Source organism: Scardinius erythrophthalmus (assembly GCF_964197995.2).
Source record: "Scardinius erythrophthalmus genome assembly, chromosome: 21".
Classification (NCBI taxonomy): Eukaryota; Metazoa; Chordata; class Actinopteri; order Cypriniformes; family Leuciscidae; genus Scardinius; species Scardinius erythrophthalmus.
In genome coordinates, this window is record NC_138241.1 from 4,359,144 (window position 1) to 4,386,231 (window position 27,088).

The 27,088-nt window shown below is 39.2% G+C and overlaps 2 protein-coding genes across 3 annotated transcripts in view; one reads left to right on the forward strand and one right to left on the reverse strand.

The window, feature by feature from the left end:
• Nucleotides 1–20,271, reverse strand: fbxo9 (F-box protein 9). Of its 2 annotated transcripts, none has more exons than XM_081350286.1 (13): nt 20,100–20,271; nt 19,512–19,586; nt 17,103–17,225; nt 13,088–13,145; nt 12,879–12,975; nt 10,636–10,766; nt 10,440–10,554; nt 10,220–10,338; nt 9,550–9,640; nt 9,072–9,167; nt 8,890–8,983; nt 6,121–6,278; nt 1–451 (listed from the first exon to the last, which is right to left on the reverse strand). In XM_081350286.1, exons 1-13 carry the CDS (start codon nt 20,100–20,102, stop codon nt 343–345), a joined length of 1,269 nt encoding a protein of 422 aa, XP_081206412.1. In that variant the 5' UTR covers nt 20,103–20,271; the 3' UTR covers nt 1–342. The 2 variants fall into 2 exon arrangements, with proteins under 2 accessions (XP_081206412.1, XP_081206413.1); XM_081350287.1 differs by having other exon boundaries at nt 201–451; nt 6,121–6,275; nt 20,100–20,257.
• A 956-nt stretch (nt 20,272–21,227) lies between these two features.
• Nucleotides 21,228–27,088, forward strand: part of arfgef3 (ARFGEF family member 3) — a 67,496-nt gene continuing 61,635 nt past the window's right edge. Inside the window, exons 1-5 of the mRNA XM_081351301.1 lie at nt 21,228–21,278; nt 21,421–21,582; nt 23,735–23,790; nt 24,159–24,236; nt 26,115–26,246. Of these exons, the coding sequence (XP_081207427.1) occupies nt 21,498–21,582; nt 23,735–23,790; nt 24,159–24,236; nt 26,115–26,246 (351 nt within the window). The 5' untranslated portion in view covers nt 21,228–21,278; nt 21,421–21,497. The remainder of the gene's footprint in view (nt 21,279–21,420; nt 21,583–23,734; nt 23,791–24,158; nt 24,237–26,114; nt 26,247–27,088) is intronic.

Consider the following 27,088-nt stretch of genomic DNA (forward strand, 5'->3'; position numbering starts at 1 on the left):
AACACAACACAGCTGATTTATTTGGGTGTTCCAGTCGTCATTAGACACGTTCCCTCACTGAAACTCACACAAACAAAGTGAACATTCATCACAGTTGAACTGAAACTTCTTAAAGACAGTCTATATATATATATATATATATATATATAGTGTTTTTATCTTTTCAATAAGAGCGTGACAGATCTCTTACACTATTCATGAGAACAAAACATAATGCTTTGAGCTGCAGTTTAAGACTAAACATGTCACAGGATTCGTGTACATTCATCAGAAAGAGCCCGTGCTGGAAGCGGTAGGAGAAAGGTCAAAGGTCGGCTTTCGTCATGCATCGCTGGGGTCGTCCTACAGGGGACGCTCTGAAAAGGCGGTGAAGCTCTTGACTCGTGCAAAAAACAGAGGCGTGTACATTTTGTCCACATCAAACGCAGTGACGACAGTCTCTCCGGTGGATCTGAGGAGGAGAGGAAGAGGAGGAGGAGGAGAGGAAGAGGAGGAGGAGGAGGAAGAGGAGGAGAGGAAGAGGAGGAGAGGAAGAGGTGGAGGAGGAGAGGAAGAGGAGGTTAGAAATAACCACTAAATCAAAAAAGTACATAAAACAAAACAGTCAATAAATTGTAACAATATAAATAAATGAATGAATGAATGAATAAAAACAGTATGAAGTAAAGAAACAGCAAAAACAAAAAAGAAGAAGAAAAAAAGGTGGATAGCAATCTTAAACTCAACATGATTGTTATGGGACGGAAGACTAGACAGCACCAGCTCGAGTCACATGACCCACGACAGAGCCCGTCTACGGAGAGCCTGGCCACTCCCTATTAAGTCCTATTGTACCGAGTTGTGGTTGTAGTTCCACTGGGGGCGATCGCCATGAGTGCAGAATGAATGGGAGTCAATGGAGCTAGACGGCTAAATGTGTCTCTTTCACCCGATTGCCGTTGAGAAATCTCAGATTTGATTGTAGGTTTTGCAAGTTCAACATGGGTTATAGGTGGAAAGTTGAATGAACGAGTACTTATGTCCTTTCGATTCCTTACAGGTTGAGTTGTTGTTGCCCCTAACACTCTAGCATTCTGCTAATGAACGCTGACTGGTCAGTGAAGGACTGATTACGACCAGAGATACCGCTTGATGGCATCGTGTCATCCGAAGCGGGACCAGAAACAAACAAAACTAAACCTCTTCTAGCACGTGTGTTTACCTGTGTCAGCTGTGTTGTGTGTTTACCTGTGTCAGCTGTGTTGTGTGTTTACCTGTGTCAGCTGTGTTGTGTGTTTACCTGTGTCAGCTGTGTTGTGTGTTTACCTGTGTCAGCTGTGTTGTGTGTTTACCTGTGTCAGCTGTGTGTGTCAGCTGTGTTGTGTGTTTACCTGTGTCAGCTGTGTTGTGTGTTTACCTGTGTCAGCTGTGTTGTGTGTTTGCCTGTGTCAGCTGTGTTGTGTGTTTGCCTGTGTCAGCTGTGTTGTGTGTTTCCCTGTGTCAGTTGTGTTGTGTTTCCCTGTGTCAGCTGTGTTGTGTGTTTACCTGTGTCAGCTGTGTTGTGTGTTTACCTGTGTCGGCTGTGTTGTGTTTACCTGTGTCGGCTGTGTTGTGTTTACCTGTGTCAGCTGTGTTGTGTGTTTACCTGTGTCAGCTGTGTTGTGTGTTTACCTGTCAGCTGTGTTGTGTGTTTGCCTGTGTCAGCTGTGTTGTGTGTTTGCCTGTGTCAGCTGTGTTGTGTGTTTACCTGTGTCAGCTGTGTTGTGTGTTTACCTGTGTCAGCTGTGTTGTGTTTCCCTGTGTCAGCTGTGTTGTGTGTTTGCCTGTGTCAGCTGTGTTGTGTGTTTCCCTGTGTCAGCTGTGTTGTGTTTCCCTGTGTCAGCTGTGTTGTGTGTTTACCTGTGTCAGCTGTGTTGTGTTTCCCTGTGTCAGCTGTGTTGTGTGTTTCCCTGTGTCAGCTGTGTTGTGTGTTTCCCTGTGTCAGCTGTGTTGTGTTTCCCTGTGTCAGCTGTGTTGTGTGTTTCCCTGTGTCAGCTGTGTTGTGTGTTTACCTGTGTCAGCTGTGTTGTGTGTTTCCCTGTGTCAGCTGTGTTGTGTTTCCCTGTGTCAGCTGTGTTGTGTGTTTACCTGTGTCAGCTGTGTTGTGTGTTTGCCTGTGTCGGCTGTGTTGTGTGTTTGCCTGTGTCGGCTGTGTTGTGTGTTTGCCTGTGTCAGCTGTGTTGTGTGTTTGCCTGTGTCGGCTGTGTTGTGTGTTTGCCTGTGTCGGTTGTGTTGTGTGTTTCCCTGTGTCAGCTGTGTTGTGTGTTTACCTGTGTCAGCTGTGTTGTGTGTTTACCTGTGTCAGCTGTGTTGTGTGTTTATCTGTGTCAGCTGTGTTGTGTTTCCCTGTGTCAGCTGTGTTGTGTGTTTACCTGTGTCAGCTGTGTTGTGTGTTTGCCTGTGTCAGCTGTGTTGTGTTTCCCTGTGTCAGCTGTGTTGTGTTTACCTGTGTCAGCTGTGTGTGTGTTTCCCTGTGTCAGCTGTGTTGTGTTTCCCTGTGTCAGCTGTGTTGTGTGTTTACCTGTGTCAGCTGTGTTGTGTGTTTCCCTGTGTCAGCTGTGTTGTGTGTTTACCTGTGTCAGCTGTGTTGTGTGTTTGCCTGTGTCAGCTGTGTTGTGTGTTTGCCTGTGTCAGCTGTGTTGTGTGTTTACCTGTGTCAGCTGTGCTGTGTGTTTACCTGTGTCAGCTGTGTTGTGTGTTTGCCTGTGTCAGCTGTGTTGTGTGTTTACCTGTGTCAGCTGTGTTGTGTGTTTGCCTGTGTCAGCTGTGTTGTGTGTTTACCTGTGTCAGCTGTGTTGTGTGTTTACCTGTGTCAGCTGTGTTGTGTGTTTACCTGTGTCAGCTGTGCTGTGTGTTTATCTGTGTCAGCTGTGTTGTGTGTTTACCTGTGTCAGCTGTGTTGTGTGTTTATCTGTGTCAGCTGTGTTGTGTGTTTACCTGTGTCAGCTGTGTTGTGTGTTTCCCTGTGTCAGCTGTGTTGTGTGTTTACCTGTGTCAGCTGTGCTGTGTGTTTATCTGTGTCAGCTGTGTTGTGTGTTTACCTGTGTCAGCTGTGTTGTGTGTTTATCTGTGTCAGCTGTGTTGTGTGTTTACCTGTGTCAGCTGTGCTGTGTGTTTATCTGTGTCAGCTGTGTTGTGTGTTTCCCTGTGTCAGCTGTGTTGTGTGTTTATCTGTGTCAGCTGTGTTGTGTGTTTACCTGTGTCAGCTGTGCTGTGTGTTTATCTGTGTCAGCTGTGTTGTGTGTTTGCACAGGGCTCCAGACTAACTTTTTTTATTAGGAGCGCTGTAGCCCCTGACTTAAAATTTTAGGAGCGCAAGCAGAAAATTTAGGGGCACACCTTAAATCACCTTGCAATGCAATTATTCACATTTTCCCCCAAAATAACTATTACTGACAAATGCTTTGATAATAAATAGCCTTAACGTACAGAAATTACAATGTGCAGTTTTATTTTAAGTTCACAGGGCTCCAGACTAACATTTGAGGGCAGCGGCACTAAGTTCTACAGAACGTATTTGGTAGCACTGTGGGATGACAAAGCACTGAGCTTAATTTGAGGTGTATAGATAAAGTTAACTTTAATTATTATCATTCATAATGTCTTAATATTAATTCAAAAGCAAAATGAGTGACAAAATAGATATTAGGGAGTGAAAATAGCCAGTAAGCGTCCTCTGCAGCTATGTTTACAATAGTAATTTAATCTTTATCTTTTTTTTTTAAATAAGTGTGAGTTTTCCTACTTCTTGAAACTTTTAGTTTTATAAATAGGTACAATCTTTAAAGGAAGAACAAAAAATGTTTTGGTCAACACATTAAAAAATAACATTTAAATATGATAATATAGTTTTGAAGTGCTGGAAAAATATGTGTAGGCTACCGTTATAACCACAGTATACCATAGTTACAGTTGTTATTACATTAAATCCAAGGTGATTGTTGCTAATCTGTGGACCTAAATCCTTCTATAACTTGTTCGCTCATTGCACATGTTTCTCCTGGTTTCCACGTCAGCGCTGTTTGATCTTATATGGTTTATAACAGAGAATTCTGCGTCAAATCTGAATGTTTCTCACTTGATCTCGAAGCAATGTTATTAATTCTGTCGCGAACTCAATGGATTTCTTCACTGGATCTCCACGATGTAACTGTTTCGGGTGATCGCGATCGGCCCGCGACTGGCGAGAGGAGCTCTGCGCTGTCTATTATTGGTTCGAACTATTAAACGGTCTGTGAAGCAGAATGAGTGCTGAGTAGCGCAGTTTTTTTTCCACTTTCATTTTGTTTTTATTTATTAACATGTCACGGCACACTATGCTTGAGGCTGAGATTGAGTGTTTAAACTGCGAAGTGCCTGCACTGTCTGCAAACTTCGTTTTCCCCGCAGTTCTGGGGTAGCGACTGCCACATTCGCAGCTCATGGAGTTCATCTCCTTACAGTACCTCAACCAGCTGAATTCTCGGAGCCAGTCTTCCCGAAAATAGTGGGTTCAGGCCTTTATCACCTTACAAACCTCTGACTCTGAATCATCATCATCCGACTGTGTCTGTCCGTGACATTGATATTTGTCTCCGTCTTCTTCCCACTGACGTTTACGCGCGCTCGATTATCTCTAGGACCCTCCCCCTCCACACATTAGCCAGTTACAGTGGCCATTCCCTTTTCTTCTCACACTCATTGGCCTGCCACACATTCGCGCCCCTTCCACGTTTAACGTGAAAAAATTAAAAAATAAATTACTGGTCGCACATGTGCGACTGGGTGTAAAATTCAGTCGCACACTCTCAAATTTTGGTCGCAAAATGCGACCATTTGGTCGCAGTCTGGAGCCCTGTTGCATGTGTCAGCTGTGTTGTGTTTCCCTGTGTCAGCTGTGCTGTGTGTTTACCTGTGTCAGCTGTGCTGTGTGTTTACCCGTGTCAGCTGTGTTGTGTGTTTACCTGTGTCAGCTGTGCTGTGTATTTACCTGTGTCAGCTGTGTTGTGTGTTTACCTGTGTCAGCTGTGCTGTGTATTTACCTGTGTCAGCTGTGTTGTGTGTTTACCTGTGTCAGCTGTGTGTGTCAGCTGTGTTGTGTGTTTACCTGTGTCAGCTGTGTTGTGTGTTTACCTGTGTCAGCTGTGTTGTGTGTTTACCTGTGTCAGCTGTGTTGTGTGTTTACCTGTGTCAGCTGTGTTGTGTGTTTACCTGTTTCAGCTGTGTTGTGTGTTTACCTGTGTCAGCTGTGTTGTGTGTTTCCCTGTGTCAGCTGTGTTGTGTGTTTACCTGTGTCAGCTGTGTTGTGTTTCCCTGTGTCAGCTGTGTTGTGTGTTTACCTGTGTCAGCTGTGCTGTGTGTTTCCCTGTGTCAGCTGTGCTGTGTGTTTACCTGTATCAGCTGTGCTGTGTGTTTACCTGTGTCAGCTGTGTTGTCGATGCCTCGAGAGAAAAGAAAGTGCAGAGCGCGAAAGCACCAGAGTGACTGAAGGATTGCCGTAAAGCCGTATCTCTGGTCGTACGATGTGTATGACGTCACTGACATTTTAAAAGACTTTTTAAAGCAAATAAGTGACTCTAAAAAATCTAACACCCAGCAATGTGTAATTTCTGTGCATCTCCTTTTGAATACAACATTCAAATTGCTAGACAAAAAATTATATCCTGAGAAAAGTGGATTTTGAGGGGTATAGCGCCATAGACCTCCATTCATTCTGCACTCGTCCTGTGAGCGCCCTCATGTGGAGCCAGAGTGGAACTGCAACCAGTTCAGAAGCCGGAAGAGTACTGAGAGTGGAAGTTCTCCCCTTATTAGACATTCTCTGCCCATGACATGGACCCCTGCTCTGCATTTCTCTCCGATACGGTAGGAAATTAAATATGGAGGATTTTTAACACTTTTTACTCGTGTTTGTAGTTCCTCCTCCAAAGCGCAGTGGGTTGTGGGTAATATTAGCTGTTAAAGAGTGCACGGATCCACACTTCGAAAATCCACCGGAAACAGAATCATCCGGGGACTTCTGGCATACTCTCTCCAGCATACTATGCTTTGGGACACACTTATTTCAATCTCACACACGGTTTAGGGTGTATAGTATGGACACTGAGACGCAGGGCATGGCACCTGTAGGTGATGTGGCAGGAATGGTGGATCCACACCAGCTTGTTGAAGCGCTGACGCCCCCCAGAGGCCAGCTGCAGTCCCACATGAAACGAGCGCTCGGCTTCGGGAACGGGGTTCCGCCTGCAGAACCGGCTCCTCTGGTACTCGGACACCTTCTGCTGAGAAATCACAACCAATTCAACTCACATTTATTTGTATAAAACGGTTAGTTCCAGTCGTTGATTCTGACTGGTCAATAGCTGTGTTTTATTCATGATAAAACACTATGACCGCTTCACCCAACAGTTCTATGTATCACTCCACAACACCCCTAGCAACCACTCTTAGCGACGTAAACATGCAATATCTTGTCCTTTTAACGGTTAAGGGGTTTCCCCGTGTCCTAGTCATCAGTCAGTTGCGTCTTGTTTCTCCTTGTTCACAAGTTTGAGTCCTTTCAATATAAAAGTCTTCTCTACTGACTGACTCTCATTAAGACAGTCTTTGCCGCCATCTAATGGTGTAATAATGTAACTCGGCTGCTGTTCACGGACAAGGACTATTTTTTCCGGCGGAAGGAAGGCTTTCAGTGATTTTATTTCATTAAATATTTGCATTGAGAAAGATTATTTGCAAGAATAATTCTGGAATTGGATCGGATCGTGAGGTGACTAAAGATTCCCACCCCTAATATTTACATACTGTGAATCGTTTTTTTTTTTATCGAGAATCGTTTTTGAATCTAATCTTGAGCCTAAAAATCGATATCGAATCGAATCGTGACATTTTCTGAATCGTGCACCCCTAGTATGTGTGGTAACCGTTTTATAAAAGCACTAAGGTACTCGAGGCTAGAGCTGTATAGTGAATAAGTCACGGCTGAAGGGGTTTCTCCGCTCCGCTCCGCGCCGAACAACGCCCTTCAGCCGTGACTTATTCACGATACAGCTCTAGCCTCGAGTACCTTAGTGCTTACGTATAGCGCTTTTCACAATACACATCATTTCAAAGCAGCTTCACATTACAATTTACAGTGATCTGTTATCAGATCTAAGTTATGCATTTCAGAAATGTTCATTTCTGTACATTAGCTAAAATGTATTAAAGGGGTGGTTTACTGCCTTTTTTCTTTGCTTGATTGTGTTTATGGGCTGCAATATAACATGTCTTCGTGTTTCGTTTGTTAAAAAACGCCTTATTTTTCCAAAATTTCACCTTTATTGTAAGCCGCTTCCTCCTCTGTCATTTGAACGACCGGTTGACTTCCTGATTCTATGAAACCACTCCCTCAGAAAGTGGCAATGAGCTCAGATTGGTTAGTTCGGCCGGCGTGCTGTAATTGGCTAAACTGCGTCCGGAATCTTCACGCCCATTACCTTTACGGGCGACAGTTGCATGTGCTGCAAATGTAATGGTGTCAATATTGCCTCATCAGTTTGAGCCAGAATCAGACCCAGAGAGCGGTGATGAAGAGAGTCAAGCAGAACCTCCGCAAACACGGCTCTTACTAAACGTTTCTGAATGGTAATTTTTTTTAATCATTATTATTTTCTCAAAGAATTCCCATACGCTGTTACTTGAAAATGCTACTGCTGTTTGTTAGCTTTTGAGATGCGCTTTCCCCCTGGTTAAACATTTGATATAACTGAATACATGACTTAGTAATACCGTTTTTTAAAGATATTGTTTTATTGATAGAATGAACAACCGTTTAACTATTCACAAAACTTAGTAGTTTACTCAGTTTGACGTTTTCTTTAGGTGTACATGTGATAACAGCAGCTGAAGTTCGCTGTTGCGATAATTTTTTGAAGTTTGTACACGTTTCTTATACACACAAAATAACATCGAACTAACTAGCTCTTATAACCAAACAGCTTTGGCATTGGTTTGCGTTCTTGATCAAATCAAAAAATTACGTCATAAAGTATACATGGAAAATACGTTTACAAAATTTGTACATATTACAAATTCGGGTCCAAAATGTTTATACGCATCTGTCATATACTAAAGCCAGCGCTGGCATTTGTTTACATCCTTGATAAAACTAAAACAGTACGTCTTAAAATATACAGGCAAATACATTTAAAATGATTAAATCTTACTTGCAGGTTGTGGCCCAACAACTGCTGCCTCTGGTTTTAAAGCTGTAACTGCTTCATGTTGGAGTAATAGTTTCTTGTTGAATCCGGCATTGAACTCGTGTAGATTCTGGAAGCTGTCTTCCGTAAAATGCGCAGCACAGAGCGCTAAACTACGATTGTAATTGTCAGGAACATAATCAAACTTAAATTTTAACCATTGTTGACGAACTACAGCGTCTGTAGGAAGCCTGAACACAGAAGACCTGACAGCTACAGCTCTCCACTATAACTCCTCCTCTTCGACAGCAGAACATGTTCCGGAGGGAGGGTTGATGTAAATGTATGGGTTAGTTACGTATAAAACCCGGGAAGTATCTCGTTGTAGTCCCATTCGAGTCGTTTTTGTAGGCATTAAACTTCCTGATTTTTAAAAGACAATATCTCCGCTTACGTTGAACTTTCAGCGCAGCAACTTTGCAGATAATGTTCATGCACCAACAGCAACATTACACAGTATTTAAAATGAAAAAAGTGAAATAGCAATCAACCACCCCTTTAATTTAAACGATGTAATAATTTAAGGCAGAAACAATGAGCTCATTGAAGTAATCAATACTTGTTTGTTAACAAATGATTATGACATTTAGAAATTATTGCTTTTAAAACTGCAAACAAATAGAACAGCGCTGTGAAATGACCAACCAACCTCTTCTTTTCTCTTGGAGACAACAACATAAACTTTGGTTTGATTGTCTGTATCCTGGGACAGCCGGTAATGGCCGAACATGATGGAGTCCATCCTGTGGGAATAAGGCATTTTAACCGTCATGTCACGTGGACTAGAAATGTCAAGTTCAGAGGTGTGTTGTTCATGCACATGACACACACCTGGAGTTCTTGCTGCGCAGCCGTGGGACAACGACCAACGGGTCCTCGGGGGTGGTCAACATCATCGCCTGGCCGTCAGGGAAGAAGCGCAGGTACCTGGAAGATCAGAGCCATATCTGTCAAAGCCTCATAATATCGTGTCCTAACCAGATGTGATGCACTAAGATTCCAGCGACAAATAATGTGTCTGTCCACACTAGACGCGACTGCGAGATGCGTCGAAATCAATCAAAACCCACAGCCAATCAGAACAACGTGTGGGCGGAGTCAGCCAATCAGAACAGCGTGTGGGCGGAGTCAGCCAATCAGAGCAGCGTATAAAAATTTAATTAAAATTTCTCCTGATTTGAAAATTGTTGTAAACAGTCGGGATAATGTAAGTACAAAACTAAAAAAAATATATAACGTAGATATAGTGATTTTTGCTAATTTTAAAGCAAAAAAGTTACATATTGTGCCTTTAAAGCCCAGATCTCACCTGTAATACTCCACCTGGTGCCAAGCCCTGTAGAAGCCATCCAGAGACTCCTCCCCCTGACGGATGTATGAGGTTTTACTGATGTAAACACCTGGACGAACCACAGACGATTATTAAACTCTGTACGTGCAGCATATATTTAAAATTATTCAGACACCAGATATAATTTTTGGTATTTTTTTACTAGTGTGTGCAGAACACTATAGTTCATTTATGTAAGTGAGGAGAGCAAAATAAAGTAAACTGTGACATATTATATCCAAATATTTTTCATACAGTGACTACCAGTAAAATGTATAAAAATTTGGGACCAAAAATGATTCAGACACTTTGAGCTGATCATGTTTGTTCTTTAATTGCTATTGCTCTTTTTACACACAGACTGAACAAAATGAAGCATTGCTTGGTAATTGGTTGAGCTAAACTGGTATTATCTAATTGTGTAGTTAAATTTAACAGCTGACAGATATTCAACATAATTCATGTGTGAGACAGTCTAACAGAAGGACGGACAAAACCAGTCAAATATCAACTGATGTGATAACTCTGAGTTCTTGTCATATTTTATTAACATTTTCTAAACTATAGCGAATAAACTGTGATAATGTGAGAAATGTTGAAGGTGTCTGAATACATTTAGTTTTGACTGTGCATAAACGCACACGTTTACCATCAAAGCGCACACGTGGCCTCTCCAAAAACATCTCTCTCCAGGATGAAAACGGCAGCATTTTGGTGCAGCTTCGCCCCCACACTCTCAAACAGGCAGAGCGCCAAATCTCAGGGTCTCTGCAGCGAAACACACACAATTCAGTGGCAAACCAATATTTTTGGTTCTTCTATGACTCTAAGCTGGTTTCCTCAGATGTTTGGTGAGTCTGTGAGCCCACCTTGCACAGATATAGAAACCCCTGCAAACCAATGAGAGCTGCTCTAAGGCTCGGAGGTCCAGGTCACATGACACCACCCAGCGGAAGATATACATGAGCACCTCGAAGGGCAGAGCTGTGGACGTGAGAGAGAGACTGTCAGGGAAACAGGGAGACTGTGGGAATGTGAACAGAGCAGGTCGAGCGCGAGAAGTACCTGAGATGTGCACCTGTGACGTGTCTGTCTCCGGCTCGCACAGCTTCATGGTGTCGCAGCCTAGCGTCAGCTGCTGCTGGAAGTACGTCAGCAGATCGTCGATCTCACGATCCTTCTCATTGTCCTCCAAGCTAGAGTGCATGAATAGGCACTTGTGAAGAATTTTGCATGTAGAAAATGAAGCTAATTTGTTGCATTGTGCCATTATTTCTTTATGACCACAGATCACAATTCCACCATTTTACTGTAATGCTAAAAAAATCTAACTTTTATTGCAGTAATGAGAATAATCAAGAACAGTCAGAATTACAAGAAAGAAAAACAACAACATTTGAATACATTGCAATGATGAGAAAATGTGCCTCAATTCCCATTTATTGCTCAGACCTGATTTTTTTTGTAAAGCTGTTCACATTGTTTGCCAATACCAGATTCTAGTGTGAACAGATCATGGTCCAGAACTGACTCACATGCGCAAAGGAGAGATAAAAAGATGTGATGCGGCACGCTGTCATATGGAAGTGTAAACAGAAGACAATAAAGTGAGCGATTATGCGTTTATTTATAGTGTGATCTGCCACAGAAGCCAGCAAATTTATGCACAGACCATATAAAAAATCGTTTATGATGTTTTGCTTGTGTATAGAGCTGTCACTGTGATACTTGTGAGTTCTGACACATCACTGTCATCAATGAGTGCAGAATTGTGATGAACGTTGATCTAGAGTGACGTAAAAGTCACATGATTTCCGATATGACTGAATGTTCAGACTGAGTTCGCATCGCAAAACATCTGACCTGTATCGGATTCAGGACCACATGTGGAAGTGGCACAAATATGAATTAAAAAGATCAGATTCCATGTGGTTTGTCACATGTGAGCAAAAAAATTCAGATTTGGGCCACATTTACCAGCAGTCTCCATTTTGACAAAATCTATTTTCTTTATGCAATTTTTTGTGTGTTTCTGTTTACTGCAGATTCATAAATGTATGTTTGGATAAACAGGGTTCCCACCAGAGTTGCCAACTCTCGCGAGACAAACAAGCCCAAAACAAGCCCAACATTATTAGATTATTTAGTTTCAGCATTATCCTTTATTATTTATTACCAATAAATGAGCCTGCAACATATTAAACTGAAACCACTGCTTTATTATAAAAGGATAAACGGATTAGGAAAAAAAAGGATACATTTTTTTACGTCTATCATAGCTTGGATTACAGCGTTGCGCGCGCCTGCACGTTGAACGGGATTTTTCTCCAATGAGGGGGATAAGGGGGCGGATTCGGCGGAATGTTTTGACGAATTACGCCACAGCACTTATATGATTGCACTGATTGGCTATAGCTGTGAGCAGACAGTGTCAATCAATGCATTGGAGATTGAGAAAACGGCTACCGTGACCATAGATGTAAAGAAAACTAAGTTGCTTGTCAGATTTTCCTAACAAGCAACCATATTTTTTTTAATAAGCCCAAAAAAAAACGCAACCCGCAACCCATGCTGTTTTAACGCGATTTATAAAAAAAAAAAAAAGCCCAAAGTCGCGTATTATAAGCGGACTTGGCAACTATGATTCCCACACTTCCCAACCAATTAATTTCCATGACCTTTCCAGTCACCTGAAACTGCTGGATGTGGATTTTGTTTATTATTATTTTGATTCAAACCATTAATCTAACAAATCATTCAGACTGATTTGACCTATTGAAAAAATTATTTGCTCACCATTCAAACATAACTATGGCTTTACTATACATAAGGTTTACACAAAAGCAATATCTAACAAGAAATATATATAATATAAATGATTAAATATTTTACTGCAGAGCATGAGTAGAAAATGCGTATTAACCATAAGAATTGATAGTATTTATTTATTAATTAATAATAATTTTTGGTAACACTTTACAATACAGTCCAATTGGTTTTCATTGGTTAATGCATTGACTAACAATGAACAATACATTTGTTTCAGTATATACCATCAAATAACGTTAACAGATACATCTTTTTTTCAATAATTTATTAGTAAATGTTGACATTAACATGAACTAAGATTAATGAATGCGGTAGAAGTATTGTCCATTGTTAATTAATGCTAACTAATGCAGTTAACAAATTAAACCTTATTTTAATTATTACTATAAAAAAAAAAAAAAAAGGCTGGAAAACACTATTTACAATTGTCCCACTATGCATCCAAATTTTCCATGAGCACATGTGATCCGAGCACTTACTAGCTCCCACTCCGGTCCGGATCAGGAGTTCTGCTGTAGTTGATCCGGAACTCGATGTCCGGGACCAGCAGCATCGCACTCTTATAGTACTTGATGGCTGCAAAACATCAACGGAGGAAAAGTTTACCGGCAGTCCCGGCCTTCACTTCTTCATGGAATCCATTTTATAAGTGTAATTGTCTAATCTAAATAAATAAATGACTGAGCACCTTCATAAACCGCTCCGTTCTGCTCTTCCTCGACTGCCTTCAGGAACAGCTCTCGGGCCTGTGAATGTAGAATGAAGACAAGGCCAAGTGAAGGCGAGACACTACAGGTGAATGGGGTAAAATTTTTAACTAGCAGATATCACCATGAAACTTTCCCAGTTGATTACCTACATTAAGATGAGAAAAAAATGTATTACAAGTTTTCTGTAATTTAATGTTTAAATATGCAAATTAGGCAATATCTAATTAAATATGCGCTAATTTGTATATATTTAAAAAAACTAAATCTGAGTATTGGATAAAGCCAGATTAAAAATTATTTTTTATTGTGTTCACATATTAGATGGGGAAAAAATTTCAGAGGGATTTATGGATATCTACTTTTGTTATCCTGTGAATCAGAATATACTGTCAATAGCCTTAAAAAAAAAATGTTGCCATGTTTTTTGGAATAAAATGTTATATAAATCAGGCTAGGAATAATATATTTACAAATCCCTCTGTAAATGTCTTCATAATATAACTAGGTACAAGACCGGAAAGTTTGGTGTATATAGGTGCTACTGAAGTGGAGATTTCGGACTTGGAGTATGAGAAAGGTCATTTTGAGAAAATGGGCTTTAAAGATTTATCATCAGCCAATGAGATTGCACATTCAGCCCTTTTACTTTCGCGATTGGTTGCCGATAAAAAGGAAATGACCATATTTGGATCCGACAGCATTGTACAGGAGAGAGAGCTTTCCAGCGGTGCCTGTTATGACAGAGAGCAGACAGAGATCACGGATCGGCTGGATGATTTACAACGACATCTTTTGTTGAATTTACACGAAATCTACAGACGCAAACAGACAAAGTGTAGTAAAATAAAGACCTAAATGTGTATTTCGGACATTTTTTCACCACAGTCTGAAAGAAGACATGTTTTTGAAGACAGATATCCAAAAATCTCAAAATTGACCAGTAAAAAAAACAATGTTTTTGCCTGCCGTGTCTCGCCTTAAGGAAATAACTGTACACATCATCACTGATTTAGCTTTCATGATCATAGCGCACACACAGTATGAATATTCATGAGTTCACACCTTTTCTAGCGATGGGTCATTCATGAACCGTTCATTGCGTCTGTCACGTGACAAACGAACAAAAGACTCGGAAGGTAAAGTAATTATTTATGTTCCCTGTAAATAATTTTTTGCTGCATTATAATGATCTCTTAAATCAGAATATGATCAAGATTGCGTAGGTGGATGTGTTCAGGGAATTTGGCTGTTAAAGGGGTGGTATAATGCCCTTTTCACAAGATGTCAAATAAATCTCTGATGTCCCCAGAGTGTGTGTGTGAAGTATTAGCTCAAAATACCCCACAGATATTTTTATATAGCATGTTAAAGTTGTCACTTGTTGAGGATGAGCAAAAACGCACCGTTTTGTGTCTGGCCCTTTAAATGCTAATGAGCTGCTGCTCCCAGCACAGGGGGCGGAGCTTCAAGAGCTTGTGTGTTAGCAGCTCCGATAACCTCACACAGACACACACTAAAATGACAGAAACTGTTCTGCCTTTTATGTTTAAACGGAGTCAGACAATGATGGAGAGACTCAAGAAGAAGTGACAACACGTAGAATGCAACAGGACATCTCCAAATGGTTAGTTGATGAATTTATGTTGCTGATGTGAAATTATTAGCATATTCTGTCATGATAATCTATAAATCGCTCGTATAGGAACTGTTGTGAGATGCACACAGAGTGACTTTCTATTGCATGTCAAAAGACGGATGCTACAGTTTGAGCTGACTCACAAATGTGCTCGACTACAACAACTCTTCCTCTTCTCAACATGGACTGCATGTTCCGGGGGCGGGGTTTATGTAACTTCTAGGGTTGATGATGTCACTAACCCAGGAGGAATGTGGTGTAGTCTCTACCAGCCGTTTGTTGTAGTCCTTAAAGGGTTAGTTCACCCAAAAATTAAAATTCTGTCAGTAATTACTCACCCTCATGTTGTTCCAACCGCGTAAGACCTTCGTTCATCTTCGGAACACAAATTAAGATATTTTTGATGAAATCTGAGCCATGTTTCACTCCTCCATAGGCTTCTATGTGACCGAAACTTGCTGGCCCAGAAAAGTTATTAAAGAGATCGTTAATATAGTCCAAGTGACTCCAGTGGCTCAATCTTAAGTATATCAAGCGACGAGAATACTTTCTGTGCGCAAAAACAAATAAAAATAACGACTTTATTCCACTTTTCATTTCCTTCTCTCTGGGCCTCTAGTTAGTTCGCGTAGTCTTTTTGCGCACAATGCGTAGCGCGTCTGTGTTACACGTCACCACGTAGGCTCACTATTGGCCGACGCCGGTCATGTGTGTGTTGCGTGATGACGTGCAACACAGACGCGCAGCGCAAAAACACTACGAGGCCCAGAGAGAAGGAAATGAAAAGTGGAATAAAGTCGTTATTTTTGTTTGTTTTTGCGCACAAAAAGTATTCTCGTCGCATGATAAACTTAATGTAGTGCCACTGTAGTTACTTGGACTATTTTAACGATGTTTTAATAACTATTCTGGGCCGGTGAGTTTCGGTCACACTGGAAGCCTATGGAGGAGTCAAAATTCTGTCAGATTTCATCAAAAATATCTTAATTTGTGTTCCGAAGATGAACGAAAGACTTACATGGTTGGAACAACATGAGGGTGAGTAATTACTGACAGAATTTTCATTTTTGGGTGAACTAACCCTTTAAAAATCGATTTCTTTAAAAGCAAATATCTCCCTTTGCTTTGAACTTTGTAACTTTGCAGATGTTGTTTATGCTCAAACAGCAACATTACACACTAACTAAAGTTAGACAAGTCAAATCATAGTATACTCAACCACCCCTTTAAAAGTGTAACATTTAAAGGGTTACTTCAGGATTTAGCATTAAGCTTTGTATTAGTAGAAAACCTGTAGTATTTTCGAATTACCATGCTTTCCCCCCTCATATCCCCCTGAGAGGAGAGATTTATGTATTTTTTGTCTGGAAAAAATCCTCCGATGACGCAAAAATCGTCATTTTGCGTCATCGGACGATTTTCTGGCCAGAGGCTAAAGACTACAGCCAGTAGATGGCGTTGTTCCGCATGTTTTCAACCCGCCCATAGAGGGTTGGATCTCACTCACAGAATGTACACACAGTGTCAGCCGTCTTTCTTTGGAAGCTAAGCTAGCATGCTCTTGTTCTGTGGAGAAAGCTGAATAATAGGAGAAAGCTGAGTAAGTAGGGGTTACCATCTTCCTTTTCCCGGACTTGTCCGGCGGGCGAGACTGTTAAAAATGTCCGGGATTCGGCTTTTGCGTTCTGCGGTCGCCATTCATTGTTTACATGCACACCTCTCGTTTCAATCTAACTGAATTAATTCCGATCGGTGAATCTGACTGTAGTGTTTACATGAACGCTAAACAAGTGATCAGTTGATGTGCGTTTTAACATTGCTAAGAAAATTCCGGCTCCTCTGTGAGAGATGCGAGACCCGGCGCGTCTCAGTGATGACGCCACCGGCCTCGCGCCGTTCTCCCGCGGCCGTCAGCCTCATCCTGCTCGCCACAGTAAACATAATGAATGATTGGCGACTGTAGAACGCAAAAGCCGAATCCCGGACATTTTGGGTCTCTAAATCCCTGGCAAACTCATCACTTACTTAGGCTAGCCTTGTTGTTTTCAACTGTGCTCTCTAACCGGTAGGCGTGGCCTCCTAAGGCAGCGAAGCAAGTGCATTCTGGGAGTTGTTGTCTTTCATCCACATAAGCCAAAAATACATTTTCTGGCTTTTCTCAGTCTAGAAAGCTCCAAATTCAAAAATTTCTCCACATTTCTTCTACTTAAATGACCTATTTTAAATACACATTCATCTTCCCAGAGGTGAAGTATCCCTTTAAGCTACTTAAAATGAACGAACTGACTCGACTAAAGATTCGTTCATTTTGATGAACGAGCGAGTCAGTAAAATGATCCGAACTTCCCATCACTAACCTTTTCCTCTTTAGCTATTTCTTGTCTCCTCTTCAGCTCGGCTGATTTCTGGAGGCTCCTCTTCCCACCGGAGCTAGGCTGAAGCTCGGACATCCACTTGGCCCGGAAAGCACTGAGCTCCATCTGAAACATCATCAGATTAGGCTCATAAGAAATTCAGGAATCCCACACCTTCTGACCAATGTGCTTTTGATGGCTTCTGCAGTCATTCATGATTATCGGGATTTGTTAACAATAAAAAGCCTTTCAAAACCTTGTGTGATCAGGCAAGATTTCTGTGCAAGCTTGTTTCTGCTACAGAATAAAAAAATAAAAAGGTTATTGCGACTTTTATCTCACAATTGCGAGAAAAAATTCTGAATTGCAAGATATAAACAATTGCGAGTTCCCATCTTGAGTCAATATCAGTCATAATTCAGAATGGCGAGTTATAAACTCGCAATTGCGCGATAAAAGTCAGAATTGTGAGATATAAACAATTGCGACTTTTTTCTCAACTTATAAACTCAGATTGCGAGAAAAAAGTCTGAATTGTGAGATATAAACTCTGAATTGCGAGAAAAAAGTCAGAATTGCAAGATATAAACAATTGCGACTTTTTTCTCAACTTATAAACTCAGATTGCGAGAAAAAAGTCAGAATTGTGAGATATAAACTCTGAATTGCGAGAAAAAAGTCAGAATTGCAAGATATAAACAATTGCGACTTTTTTATCAACTTATAAACTCAGATTGCGAGAAAAAAGTTTGAATTTTGAGATATAAACTCTGAATTGCGAGAAAAAAGTCAGAATTGCAAGATATAAACAATTGCGAGTTCCTATTTCAGAATTGCGAGATATAAACTCTGAATTGCGAGAAAAAAGTCAGAATTGCGAGATATAAACAACTGCGACTTTTTATCTAATAAGTGCAAGATATAAACTCGGATTGGTTTAGGTTGTTTCTGCTACAGAATAAAAAAAAAAAGGTTATTGCGACATTTATCTCACAATTGCAAGAAAAAAATCTGAATTGCAAGATTTAAACACTTGCGAGTTCCTATCTCAGAATTGCGAGTCAATATCAGTCATAATTCAGAATGGCTAGTTATAAACTCGCAATTGCGCGATAAAAGTCAGAATTGCGAGATATAAACAATTGCGACTTTTTTCTCAACTTATAAACTCGGATTGCGAGAAAAAAGTCTGAATTGCGAGATATAAACTCTGAATTGCGAGATATAAACAATTGTAACTTTTTATCTCACAAGTGCAAGATATAAACTCGGATTGTGAGAGAAAAAATTAGAATTGCGAGATATAAACAATTGCGAATTCCTATTTCAGAATTGCGAGATATAAACACTGAATTGAGAGAAAAAAGTCTGAATTGCGAGATAAAAACAATCGTGACTTTTTATCTCACAAGTGCAAGATATAAACTCGCAAATGCACAATAAAAGTTAGAATTGCGAGATATAAACAACTGCGACTTTTTATCTAACAACTGCAAGTTAAAAACTCGGATTGCGAGAAAAAAGTTAGAATTCTATAAACAATTGCGAGTTCCTATTTCCAGAATTGCGAGATATAAACTTGCAGTTGCGAGAAAAAAGTCTTGAATTGCGAGATAAAAACAATTGCAAATTCCTATCACAGAATTGCAAGTTATAAACTCGGAATTGCTAGATATAAACACGTAAATGCAAGAAAAAAGTCTACTTGCAATTCTGAGATAGGAAGTAGTGACTGTTAATATCTCGCAATTCTGACTCATTTTATTTCGTGGCGGAAACAAGCTTCCACAGATTCCAGAGTGAAACACGATTTTCAATGAGAAAAAAATTATAAAAATAAATAAAGGGCAGGACTTTTATTTTATTGTTATATCAGGTATCAATCCTTGAAATCCACTGGCTTAAATGATTCACTGATATATTCATTGGTAAAATTAAATAATTATACTTTACTTAATGTTTGGACAGTCTATAAAATGACAGAAATGTTTTAAGATTTGCAGCATTTTTCCCAAGTGAAGCTGAATATTCAAGAAGAAAAAAGAAGAGCGGGACTTGGTTTTAGCCGATCCAGAATGGGGAGATTGCTGGAGGGGAGGGGCTAGAAAGTGAGAGGGATTTGTGATGTCATCCAATAAGGGCAATCATTTCAGAGGTGGAGTAAAGTATTGTGTCATGAATTATTATCTTTGGAAGAACATGCACTGACGAACTGTGCAGAATAAAACCAGGAAACCAGTGTTTTAAGAAAGTAAACGGTCAATTTTGATAAAATACTGACTGATATATATAATTATATTATATATAAATTCTAAGTATTTGATTAAAGCAATTTATTACATAAACACATCTGCAACTTTCTTTCATATGCCTTCTTAAAAAAAAAAAAAAATGAAGATCAGGTTCACTAACTTGAATATTAGTATCCTCTGAATTTTCATCTTCCACTTCTTCAACAGTGCCATCAGTATTTTGATTGATTTCAGCCTAGAAATAACACATATTCAGTAACTTCAACTGAGATATTATGTTGAGTAGGTACAATTTAAAAAGATGTGACGCAGATAAAAAAACTTCAGCCACGTCCATGTTTGGTGTTAAAAATCAGACTGACCAATCAGAGACTAGCAGAAACTTGACAAGCATTAATCACCAGGACCCACATATGTGAGAAATTATTGCACTACATTTAAAAAAACAAAAAAATAATCGTCTATCAAATTATATTCTTATTCAGTGCATCAAAATACAAGTCCGGTTGTTTCGTGATTTGCACAACTTTGTAAACATGCATGAATCAATTAGACGAAGTTTTAAATATATGGACATTATGCATGATTGTTATTACATGCTATGCGTTTCAAGAATTATTTAAGTCTGTTATCCAGTAAAAACAACTCAGATGTGTGTGACAGGTCGATAATACGTCACGGCTGCTAACATGCTAATGTTAGCTACTGATTAGCAGTAGCTAATCTTAGAAACACAGCTCTTACTGACCATAACAGGTTATTTTGCGAGTTCTTTTAATGTCGCGTTTAAAGACGTGCTTTCAACGAATATTTTACAGATCACGATCAGAGAAGCGGACGACAGAGCGGGCAAATACGCGAGCTCGCCACACGGCAGCCATCATGACGAGTGAGTTTGAGAGTGACAGCAGCGCTCGCGGAGACACTTGAGCTGCGGGTACAAAACAACATCCGGTCTGCGGTTTAAAAATAAAAGTCTATCCTTCTGCCATAAAAATCTACATCAAAGCGGCCACGTTATATATATATATATATATTATTTTTGTAAAATATACATAATTAATTCACAAATCTCAAATTATTTTCCATGGGCACAGAAATAGACAAAATCATGAAAAGACATACTTTAAGTTTTACCGTCAAATTTACCCTCTAGTCTAGACGGAAACAACGGAATGGCTCAGTCCTCAATCTGTTAATGTTTTGTTTGTTAAAGTCGGTATCTTGAACAAGAAAAATGTAGAGCGGTACTTTTGTCCATGGGGAATTGATTGGATGGTTGTGGTTTGCTATTGGTCAATCTCATGTGATTGACAGGTTTCCCCGCCCTCGCGCCAGTAACCACGTCATCAGAGAAGAAATGTGCTACAAGAGGGCGCTAGGGAAAGTTGTTTTGATTAAATATTGCGATGCACATGAATGAAAAAAATATATATATATAATAATGTGCACAAATAAATTATTTATAATATATTGCAATATTACTTTTTAATTACTCTCAATTTTGATTTCATGGTGACTTTAAATTAGCCAATTATAGGGGTATATAAAATAAAATAAAAAGGCTATCAACGTGACATAATCATTAATAAACATAATAAATCCCGTGCAGCATTTTTTCTTCTTCTGGACAGAAGTAATGTAGAATACTATGGCGAAATATTACCTCATGAATATACTTAAGATATTTTTTAATTTGCTTGGTATTCTTCCAATGGCAAAGATGATCTTATATCATTAATAAATTAATGATCCTATATATTAATCAGATAGCAGTGACGCAACATTATTTCCCCTCCACCAACGAAGGCGTGGCTTATGAATATTAATTAGCAGTCCTTCGTCATAGTAGTTTTAGTACCTTAATTCGCGGACGGGAAGTAGCTGGACACCCACCTCACAAATCAGATGCGTGCTCTAGAATGCAGTTAAACCCTTTCATTTGGTCGAAACAATATTTTCTTTATAGTATTTGTGTCACTAAACACCAGCGGCTTCCACGCATATAGTAACAACTGACGTACGGTGTGACGTATCACTGTTATTAAAGTGAATCATCTTTACTGTAGGGATGCTGAGCTTTAGGCAGGAGGCCTGAAACCATCATTTCTACAGCATATCATTCACCCATCATCCTCCCAGCGCGATGGAGGAGATTCTTCGCAAGCTCCAGAAGGACGCGTCGGGCAGCAAACATAAAGCGATGCGGGACGCGTGCGGCGTCGCGCGCGGTAAGACGCACCTGAGTCTGTGAGCGATGAGTCAAACGCACATTCAGAACAGATGGACGCGCGTGAACGCTTATTAAAAATAATGTTTTAGAGCAGTCAGAGCAAAAGTGTGCCCGCCTTTCACGGATGTTTATTTACTGCAACTGAATCCTCATAACAGCTGTTACAGGATGTCTTTTTAAATTGCATATTAATTTTTTTAGAACAGCATGATAATAAACATGCGAATTGAAATCAAATGAAATAGTTTAATTTCCAGTGGGCACTCATGCAATGAGCCTATATAGGCATGCGACCTGTGTGCATTTAAACCATGTTTATGTGAATATTATAGTGCTGAATGGTTTGGCTTCAAACCTCCTTATTTTTAAAAAGCATGCTGTCAAAAATGAAAAAAGTCATAGTATGTTTGGACATGCACTATGAGTACTTTGGAATAGCATGCAAATTCAGTCGAACATGTTTATATGAATAGATAGTGTATGGTAATAATATGAAATTATGTTTGTTTTTTTTACCATAATTGAGGCATGGTAAAGCCACAGTACTTTTAAATGACAGTCTTCTATGTTTTAATGATTCATTTAATCTTTTAATGGCTACTTTATTTTTTTCTTTTGCTGGTAATTAAGATATTATAGTTTTTTGTACTTACGCCCTTTGCTTTAGTATGATCCAGAAATTAATAAAATAACAGCAACATTACTATTATTATTATTATTATATCAGACAGAATATTTAGTGAAATTAACAGTAACATTGTATTAATAATAATAAATTATAACAAATATTCAAATTTATTTGAATTATTATAATTAAGATATTTAAAGTGTTATAGATGTTCTAGGCTCGTTCTAAGTTATTCTGTGTTCTTGTGTTGTGTTAGGCTGTTTAGTAGATGGGCAAAGGCAGTAGTTGAAGATGATGTGGAGCATCATGCACTTAATTGACCTTTCATTGTTTCAGCATTGAATATCACACACTGTCAGTCATGCTGTGCCAACAAATGAGGGGCTCAAAACTGATGCTCTTCAACTCTGGCTCATTTTACAGGATCAATGAATTCCCAGATGACAGTATAGCAAGGCCTGGTTTGGGATTTTATCATGAGTAATTTTACTTCACAATAAGGATATATATCTCAATACAGTTATTTTTGCTTTAAATAAGAGTTTTATATCATCAAATATTTGATACCATTGAAAGTTCATAATTCTTGTCATCAAGAATCACAAATAAGCTAATACTAGCCTACATAAAAACTCTCAAGCGTACAGAAGTAAACAGTCAGTGATAACATAAGAACAAATAAACTGATTACAAGCAATAGGACGACAAACTACAATAGAACAAAGAAATAAACCTACCTGAAAAACTTCAAGCACTTGAAATAAGAAATAGCGACTAGCTTACATAAACTGTATAAAGTAATCAAATGTATAAAGATCACTGCTTAATCTGCACTGTGTAAATTAAATCTGTATCTATTCTTATTAAAGTGAGACAAAGGTGATTCAGTGAAGAGTATTGTTGTTTGATTGACATGAATAACTCAGGTTTATTAGGCTGCTGTCCCTTTAAGACTGAATGCACGGATCCAATACACTGTTACACGTGTTTCTTTCTCAACTGTTTACCTTCACTTAAAACATAAAGTACTATGTTTACAAGGATACTTACAAAGACGGGCATTTTGACACATAAGTGTGTGTATTTAACTGTTTAAGCTCAATTAGGCGGCAAAAAGCACTCAGTTCAGTTCTCATGCGCTCTATGTGCAGAGGCTTCATTTCGTGTGTCTCTCAGACAGACTCAGAAACATGTGCATTTCGCTAAATGAGTTGTCTTTCTCCGCTTATTGCGGTTTAAAATAACCTGTTTTTAAAATACAATGCTTAAAAACGCATGACGCCACAGCACATCAACGCCACGTGAGCATAACCGCGATAGAGACGATAGTCCAAAATCTCTACTCGTGTCTACCGGTATATATCGCCCATCCCTACTTTAAATAGTTAGGAATGATGGGGTTTCAAAGAATGTTTATTCATATTGAAATTATGTTAATTTGTTTGAATGTGTTTAATTTTTTTTTTATATCGGTTTTCTAATTTTATATACTTTTCCCCTAATTTTCGTTGCGGTTGTACAGAGACCCTTCAAGCTCAGAATGGATCAGTTAAAATACCCCCATCTAAACTCAGGCAAGTTTTTTGATTCCATACACCATATTTGTATTGTCAGCATTTGTATTTTCTGGTTTTGCATTACATTCCCTGTTTTTAAATCTTTCATTTGTACACTGTGAAAATGCATTGATAAAGTATTAAAATTACCAAATGCATAAGAATTGTTCCTTAGTTATTTTCTGTTATTTATGTTGATATTGGATTGCTTTTTGTTTTTAGCTTCTTCTATATTTATTCATATAACAGATGCTTTAATTCAAAGTGCCTAACAAATGATCTCAGAATCATCAGAGGCTGACAGTGACACTAGAAACTGCTTCAATACTCTTCATGAGTTTATCTTTCATGTTCTGCGTTGTGAACTGTGAACTGTTTCTGTGCAGAGAGAAGTGCTTTTTCCCTCTTCGGTTGGCACTGGAGTCTAAAAACATTAAACTGGCTCAGACTGCCCTCACTGGAATGCAGGTGTGTGTGTGTGCATTACTCAACACTTCACGTTTTAAAGGCGTATGGAATTATTTAGGGACACTAAGATAAAGCAGGACACAATATATTTGGTCTCTGATTTATTTAATGGTATTTGCTCAGCCAATGTTAGACTCATAACTCATTTCGTGATGTTTGTACTATGGACATGAAAAGGTCCATATCTTTGGACCAGAATATACAGAATTTATGGTAAAAACGGAAGCTGTGGTTGCCATAACTAAACAAGTTCTACAGATTGAACTTAAATTTATAGTAAAAAAAACCCAACAACTATATTTCATTAAAGGTGCAGTAAGCGATTTCTGAGAAACACTGTTGATATTTGAAATCAACCCAATCAAACACACCCCTCCCGTCATTGCTCCGCCCCCAAAATGCATGAACACGCGATGCAAGAGGGGATGTCTGACTATAGCTGAAGCGAAGCAAAATAATGCTTTGTAAAAATAATGCGAAGATGACGAACAAACGACAAGGAATAATTATTTTTTTATTTTTTTAAATAGAGTCCACAAGAGTATAAACAAGCTAGAGTTCGTTGTTAGGCTCCAGACAAACAACTGCACTCAAAACTGTCCTGTTACTATAGGTAACATTACAGTAACAGCATATCTTGGTTCTGTGGAACGGCAAAACCAGTGTTACTCACGTATGGAGAAGAAACGACACAAATTCGCTGACACAAATTTGCTTTCTCCTCCCACATCACGAATGGACACGCCCCCTACTGTTGATTGGCTCTCTCTCCTCCCACATCATGAGTGGACACGCCCCTGATTGGCTCTCTCTCCTCCCACATTATGAGTGACACACCCCCTACTGCTGATTGGCTCTCTCTCCTCCCACATCACGAGTGGTCACGCCCCCTACGGCTGATTGGCTCTCCTCCCTCATCATGAGTGGACACACCCCCTACTGCTGATTGGCTGTCTCTCCTCCCACATCATGAGTGACACACCCCCTACTGCTGATTGGCTCTCTCTTCTCCCACATTATGAGTGACACACCCCCTACTGCTGATTGGCTCTCCTCCCTCGTGTGTGGACACGCCCTCTACTGCTGATTGGCTCTCGTCCCTCATGTGTGGACACGCCCCCTACTGCTGATTGGCTACAAGTGTGTTGTGCTGCTTGATCTGATCCACTTTCAACAGCGTTTCTCAGAAATCACTTGCTGCACCTTAACTTAAATAATGTTAAAGAGACAGTTCTCCCAAAAATGAAAATCCTGTTCCTGTCATAATTTACTCACCCTCATGTTGGTCCAAACCTGTATGAGTTTCTTTCTTCTGCTGAATAGAAAATAAAATATTTTGAAGATTGTTGGTATCCAGACAGTTGATGGACCCCATTGACTTCCATAGTATTTTATTTCCTAAAAAAAAAAATCAAGATTGCAATCTTTTAATGATTAATCGTGCAGCTCTGTATATATGCACTGACAACCACCTTGAAAAACACAGGTCATAAAGAGAAAGATAATCAAAGTTGAAGATGAACAATAAGTTATAAGATGACTTGTTTTTTTCACGTCCAAAAACTGTACATTTAACAGTATTTTACTGTAATATTACATGAAATGTCTCATTTTATCTATACATTTTTTAGTGTATAGAGTAAGTGAACTCACCATTAACCAATTAAAAGGTTTTTACATTTTTACAGATTTTAAAAGTATGATCAATTTTACAGTGAATGCCTAACAATGTGCTGGCAAGTTTTGCATGCATCTTATACGTTTATAATTCAGCTTACAAACATGGCAAGATGACCAGTGTTCATTTTTTTTGGTTAGTTGTGTAATGTTGGTTAGTTTATACTGTTCTCAGCCTTTTGCATGTTTTTCTGTCGACAGAAGATCCTGTGTGAGGACTGCTTTGCTGCTGTGGAGACCGAGGTGCCAGAGAAGCAGCTCTTGAGTCAGATCCTGGAGGCCATCAGGGTGACGCCCGCCTTACATGAAGACCTGCAAGTGGAGGTCATGAAGGTGTGTGTGTCTCCTTCACCATCATCAGTGTGTGTGTGTGTGTGTGTGTGTGATTTGCAGCGTTGGGCATGTTACTTTAAAAAGTCATTTGTTATAGTTACTAGTTACTTCTCACAAATAGCAAATGAGTTAGTAACTGAGTTGCATCATTATAAAAGTAACTAAATACCAGGGAGAGTAACTATTGTGTTCCTTTTTTATTTATTTAAAAAAGTTCAAATATGTCAAATAGCTTGGATGCCCCCAATACTAAATATGTTAAATAGAAATAGAATACACTAATGAGAATAAATTATTATGATAAAACATTGTACAATAATCTACACTATTTTCATGTTGCTGTGGGACAATGTGAGAGACACCTATTCAAAATGTTATTGTAATTATTAAATAGTATTATCATTACTATAGTGGAACAATAGATGATTTAGAACTTTTTTCTAAACTAAGACGCCCATTCACTCTCATTATAAATAAATTTTTTTAACATAACTCTGATTGTGTTTGTCTGAAAGAAGAATGTCATATACACCTAGGATGACTTGAGGGTGAGTAAATCATGGGCTAGTTTTCATTTTTGGGTGAACTATCCCTTTAAGTGAGCTCAATTATAGTAACGTCACATTTTATTGTCACGGTAACGGGAAACAGTAATTCGTTTGATTACTCGTTACTGAAAAAAATAACGCCTTTAGTAATGCCGTTTATTTATAATGCCGTTAACTGGTGATTTGGTCTGTGGAGAAAAAACTTTCCCACAACTGAGCTGGAATAGTCAGTGTAAAACATTGTGTTGTTTCTATCAGGCTTAATGAATTCAGTGTCAGCTCTGCACCTGTCGT

Coding starts and splice junctions, on each gene's coding strand:
- fbxo9 (XM_081350286.1), bottom strand. Junction 9,168..9,549: donor CACCAGGTGGAGTATTACAG/GTGAGATCTGGG, acceptor CTGATCTTCCAG/GTACCTGCGCTTCTTCCCTG. Junction 452..6,120: donor TCCTGCCACATCACCTACAG/GTGCCATGCCCT, acceptor TCTCCTCCTCAG/ATCCACCGGAGAGACTGTCG.